The sequence below is a fragment of the Nerophis ophidion genome, linkage group LG19 (genome assembly GCF_033978795.1).
Source record: "Nerophis ophidion isolate RoL-2023_Sa linkage group LG19, RoL_Noph_v1.0, whole genome shotgun sequence".
NCBI classification, from domain to species: Eukaryota; Metazoa; Chordata; class Actinopteri; order Syngnathiformes; family Syngnathidae; genus Nerophis; species Nerophis ophidion.
The window spans coordinates 10,177,149-10,183,148 of NC_084629.1; the positions used below are offsets into that span (position 1 = coordinate 10,177,149).

Consider the following 6,000-nt stretch of genomic DNA (forward strand, 5'->3'; position numbering starts at 1 on the left):
TCCGCACCGTAACACAACATAAACACAACAGAACAAACACCCAGAATCCCATGCAGCCCTAGTTCTGTTGGTAGAGTGGCCGTGCCAGCAACTTGAGGGTTGCAGGTTCGATTCCCGCTTTCACCATCCTAGTCACTGCCGTTGTGTCCTTGGGCAAGGCACTTTACCCACCTGCTCCCAGTGCCACCCACACTGGTTTAAATGTAACTTAGATATTGGGTTTCACTATGTAGAGAAAAGCGCTATATAAATATAATTCACTTCACTTCACTCTTGCGGGCTACAATATATACCCCGACCCCCCCATTGTAGCCCGGAAGAGTTAGGGCTGCATTGGATTCTGGGGATTTTATTCTGTTGTGTTTATTTTGTGTTACGGTGCGGATGTTCTCCCAAAATGTGTTTGTCATTCTTGTTTGATGTGGGTTCGCAGTGTGGCGGATATTTGTAACAGTGACACATTTTTTTATACGGCCACCCTCAGTGTGACCTGTATGGTTGATGATCAAGTATGTCTTGCAGTCACTTCCGTGGGTCTGCAGAAGCCTCATACAATATGTGACCGGGCCGGCACAATGTTTTTATGGTGGAAAAGCGGACGAGACGGCAGGTTGTAGAGGACGTTAATTGTTGTCCGGGTGAAAACCGGGAAAATGATTGCCCCGGGAGATTGTCGGGAAGGGCACTGATATTCGGGTGCGTGAGAGTTGGCAAGTATGTTACTAGAACGGGAAAGCCATTCAAAGAAGGTAAAATTCATTAAAAAAGTGCATGTTAGATTTTTTTAAGAAATCTTTTCTTGCGGCCCAGCCTCACCCAGTTTCTGCATCCAGTGGCCCCCAGGTAAATTGAGTTTGAGACCCCTGCTCCAAGGTTATATTTCTCCTCTTTACCTGAGAAGAATTGTTGCACATTGTTGTATTTCTATTCCCGACGTGGGCGGGCGGGTTCGTGCGTTATTGCGCATTACGCACGACCCGATGTCGTTTCACGTTCGGTGCATATGATCGGCTTCGAACGAGTCGTCTGCGTGTACGCACCTGAAGTTGTTCGTCTCCATGAAACACGCAAGCAAAGCTCCCCAAACCACCACGAAGGAGCGATGCATTCCGGGCGCCGTTGGCTGTTTGCGCTCACTTTTGTACTTTCACTTCTTCCATCTGTCAGTCGTCTCCCAAAAATACATATCGCTTCTGTACGGCACACTGCACAACATAGTTTAGTTGTAGCCCAACTCTTTAAAAAAAAAAAACACACACACGCAATGATGGTTACAAGGAAAAAGGTGGCTTAAAAATACTAAAAAAAGGATTAAAAATAAAAAGCACCTTCTTCTCCAGTCTCCAGGAGGAGGTTGGATGCGCGGCCACGGTGGAGGAATGGGTGAGTAACGCCTCTCTCTCCTTTGGGCGCTTCGAGAGCTTTTTGGTCCTTTTACGCGCAGGCGCACAAGCGGCGGACGTGCGTTGGGTTCCAATAAAATAAGGTAATCTGTAACATAGCGGTGCCTGTTACATAATAGGGACCTGTCACTTTTGAATACTGCAAATTTTACATGTGGAAATGCAATTTGTTGCCTAAAACAATTCAGAAGCACCAGATTAATTACTGGATTTTATATTTGACACTTTCCACTTTTGCATGTTTGGTCAGCCTTTTTAATTGTGTGAACCCCCTCTCCCTCCCTCCTCAGGAGTGTAAACAAAGGTTGGACCAGCAGAGGCTGCTGGATGGAGAGTATTTGGTACCACGGTTACCCTGGAAACAGATTTCCAGGCATATGATTGGAGATGCTGCAAAGGTTGGCCTCTTCCGAGCGAGACGAGATGAGATGTGAGTGACAGACAAGGAGGAGGAGGTATTCTGCCAGGCTGCACGAGGCGAAAGGTCCACTTAGACGCGTTAAGTGTCATTCATAAGTCCGCGACCCAGTCCTGTCGGTCACGCTGGTCTGAGTTTCATAGTCATTTTAAAAACAATTTTTTCCTCCCCCAGTCAGGTCCAATTATAATGGGAATAATCTGTTCCAGAATTAAACTATAGCCATCATAAAACCTTTATTAGCTGCAGAGACAATTATAATTATTAATATTTCAACTTCCCTAGCCGTCGTGCAAGTGTAAAAATAAGGGAAGAACTGTTAATAGTCAAACAGAACAATGCTAAAACACATTTTTAATTAAATCATACGATTTGGACCAACCAAATAGATTTGATGCTACCTGTTCGCCCTCCCTAATAAACACATAGTAATGTAACTTGTTGTTATGACACTACAGTAGCTGGCAGGTTTCAAACTCATTTAATCTCAGGGGCCGCATGGAGGAAAAGTGGACCGGAATGGTAAAATCATGCCATGATAATTTAAAAATAAAGGCAATTTAAGGTTGTTTTCTTTGTTTAATTTTGGCCAAAAATAGAACAAGCACATTCTAAAAACATACAAATCACAAATAATCCTCTGGACAAAACACTTCAAATGTGTTAAAAATACTGAGGAAATTGGTGCAGCTTCAAAGACACAATGACCTTAGACTTGGTCTCAGTGTATCTATAAAGCTAGGATTAAACTTTAAAGGCCTACTGAAACCCACTACTACCGACCACACAGTTTATATATCAATGATGAAATATTAACATTGCAACACATGCCAATACGGCCGGTTTAGTTTACTAAATTACAATTTTAAATTTTGGTCGCGGAGGAAAAAACTCAGACATGGGAAGAGTTCGGGGAAGCCATGGAAAACGACTTCCAGACGGCTTCGAAGCGATTCTAGACCACCATACGCCGCCTCAGGAAGGGGAAGCAGTGCACTATCAACACCGTGTATGGTGCGGATGGTGTTCTGCTGACTTCGACTGCGGATGTTGTGGATAGGTGGAAGGAATACTTCGAAGACCTCCTCAATCCCACCAACACGTCTTCCTTTGAGGAAGCGGTGCCTGGGGAATCTGTGGTGGACTCTCCTATTTCTGGGGCTGAGGTAGTTAAAAATTTCCTCGGCGGCAAGGCCCCGGGGGTAGATGAGATCCGCCCGGAGTTCCTTAAGGCTCTGGATGCTGTGGGGCTGTCTTGGTTGACAAGACTCTGCAGCATCGCGTGGACATCGGGGGCGGTACCTCTGGATTGGCAGACCGGGGTGGTGGTTCCTCTCTTTAAGAAGGGGGACCGGAGGGTGTGTTCCAACTATCGTGGGATCACACTCCTCAGCCTTCCTGGTAAGGTTTATTCAGGTGTACTGGAGAGGAGGCTACGCCGGATAGTCGAACCTCGGATTCAGGAGGAACAGTGTGGTTTTCGTCCTGGTCGTGGAACTGTGGACCAGCTCTATACTCTCGGCAGGGTTCTTGAGGGTGCATGGGAGTTTGCCCAACCAGTCTAGATGTGCTTTGTGGACTTGGAGAAGGCATTCGACCGTGTCCCTCGGTCGAATGTACCGGACTGTCTTATTGTGGCGGTCTGCTCCCTGTATGATCGGTGTCAGAGCTTGGTCCACATTGCTGGCAGTAAGTCGGACACGTTTCCAGTGACGATTGGACTCCGCCAAGGCTGTCCTTTGTCACCGATTCTGTTCATAACTTTTATGGACAGAATTTCTAGGCGCTGTCAAGGCGTTGAGGGGTTCCGGTTTGGTGGCCGCGGGATTAGGTCTCTGCTTTTTGCAGGTGATGTGGTCCTGATGGTTTCATCTGGCAGGGATCTTCAGCTCTCACTGGATCGGTTCGTAGCCTAGTGTGAAGCGACCGGAATGAGAATCAGCACCTCCAAGTCCATGGTTCTCGCCCGGAAAAGGGTGGAGTGCCATCTCCGGGTTGGGGAGGAGACCCTACCCCAAGTGGAGGAGTTCAATACCTAGGAATCTTGTTCACGAGTGGGGGAAGAGTGGATCGTCAGATCGACAGGCGGATCGGTGTGGCGTCTTCAGTAATGCGGACGTTGTACCGATCCGTTGTGGTGAAGAAGGAGCTGAGCCGGAAGGCAAAGCTCTCAATTTACCGGTCGATCTACGTTCCCATCCTCACCTATGGTCATGAGCTTTGGGTCATGACCGAAAGGATAAGATCACGGGTACAAGCGGCCGAAATTAGTTTCCGCCGCCGGGTGGCAGGGCTCTCCCTTAGAGATAGTGTGAGAATCTCTGCCGTCCGGGAGGAACTCAAAGTAAAACCACTGCTCCTCCGCATCGAGAGGAGCCAGATGTGGTGGCTCGGGCATCTGGTCAGGATGCCACCCAAACACATCCGTGTTTAGGGCACGGGGGAGACAGAGGACACGTTGGGAAGACTATGTCTCCCGGCTGGCCTGAGAACGCCTCAAGATCCCCCGGGAAGAGCTGGACGGAGTGGTTGGGGAGAGGGAAGTCTGGGCTTCCCTGCTTAGGCTGCTGCCCCCGCGACCCGACCTCGGATAAGCGGAAGATGATGGATGGATGGATGGATGGAATTTCCTGCGGAGTTTCCTGTTGATAACGTCGAGGAATGATGATGCGTATGATGATGCGTGTTCGTGACGTTATTGGTTGGAGGGGACATATTAGCGCGGCACCACTTGCGGCTAAAAGTCGTCTCTTTTCATCGCGCAATTACACAGTATTTTGGACATCTGTGTTGCTGAATCTTTTGCAATTTGTTCAATTAATAATGGAGAAGTCGAAGTACAAAGATGGAGGTGGGAAGCTTTAGCCCTTAGCCACACAAACACACGATGTTTCCTTGTTTAAAATTCCCGAAGGTGAAGCTTTACTATGGATCAGAGCGGTCAAGCGAACATGGTTCCTGACCACTTGTCAACCGGCATGTTTCGGTGAGAAAATTGTGGTAAAATGTTGCCTCTTACCGGACATCAGCTGAGCTTGTGCCGTCCATGCAGCTGCCGTGACTTCCCTCAGAGACTGGCATCAACACAGTCGTGGACACACCCCTCCGACTATCAGGTACTATTTAACTCACTAAAACACTAGCAACACAATAGAAAGATAAGGGATTTCCCAGAATTATTCTAGTAAATGTGTCTAAAAACATCTGAATCGCTCCCAATGCAATCGCCTTTTTTTTTTTATTATTTATTTTATTTTTATTTTTTTTCTAGTCCTTCACTATCAATATACTCATCCACAAATCTTTCATCCTCACTCAAATTAATGGGGAAATTGTCGCTTTCTCGGTCAAAATAGTCCTTGATGCTGGAGGCTCACATTATAAACAATGTGAGGATGTGAGTGTGAATGTTGTCTGTCTATCTGTGTTGGCCCTGCGATGAGGTGACGACTTGTCCAGGGTGTACCCTGCCATCCGCCCGATTGTAGCTGAGATAGGCGCCAGCGCCCCCCGCGACCCCAAAAGGGAATAAGCAGTAGAAAATGGATGGATGGGTAAGGATGTGAGGAGCCCTCACACCGGTTACGTCATCATCTGCTACTTCCGGTAAAGGCAAGGCTTTTTTATTAGCGACCAAAAGTTGTGAACTTTATCATCGATGTTCTCTACTAAATCTTTTCAGCAAAAATATGGCAATATCGCGAAATGATCAAGTATGAAACATAGAATGGACCTGCTATCCCCGTTTAAATAAGAACATCTCATTTCAGTAGGCCTTTAAATCACAGTCTTTTTGGGTTTGAACAAAAACACATGTAAACTTTTGTAGGTATCAAATATTTCCTTTGTCATGTCCACCTATCAATCCAGTGCGAACTCAACAAACCGTCAGAAACTGAGGTAAAAACTATTCAAAAAGGTTAAGTTCATTTTTCTCGTGTTTGACAGAGACGTTCTGGGGGTGTAAGGCTGCTAAATGACAATGTTTTCAAAGTAGAAGACGTAAAAAGGAAAGGTTTTAAGTATCATGTGGGTCGATGAGGAGGAGCCACAGTCCCCCTTTACAGTGTACCTCTTGCTTAGCCGCGGTACAAACTGTTTGCTTGCCTAACAGAATTTATATGGTGACACCCAGTAGACACATTTAGAACATCAGTTTCTTTTGTTCCAAAAAAAAAA

The 6,000-nt window shown here is 46.5% G+C and overlaps 1 protein-coding gene across 1 annotated transcript in view; it reads right to left on the minus strand.

Moving 5' to 3' along the window:
- Positions 1-1,387, minus strand: part of LOC133537943 (glycine receptor subunit alpha-2-like) — a 59,783-nt gene extending 58,396 nt beyond the window's left edge. Inside the window, exon 1 of the mRNA XM_061879131.1 lies at positions 1,041-1,387. Coding sequence (XP_061735115.1) covers positions 1,041-1,108 — 68 coding nt within the window. The 5' untranslated portion in view covers positions 1,109-1,387. The remainder of the gene's footprint in view (positions 1-1,040) is intronic.
- Between the last annotated feature and the right edge of the window lie 4,613 nt (positions 1,388-6,000).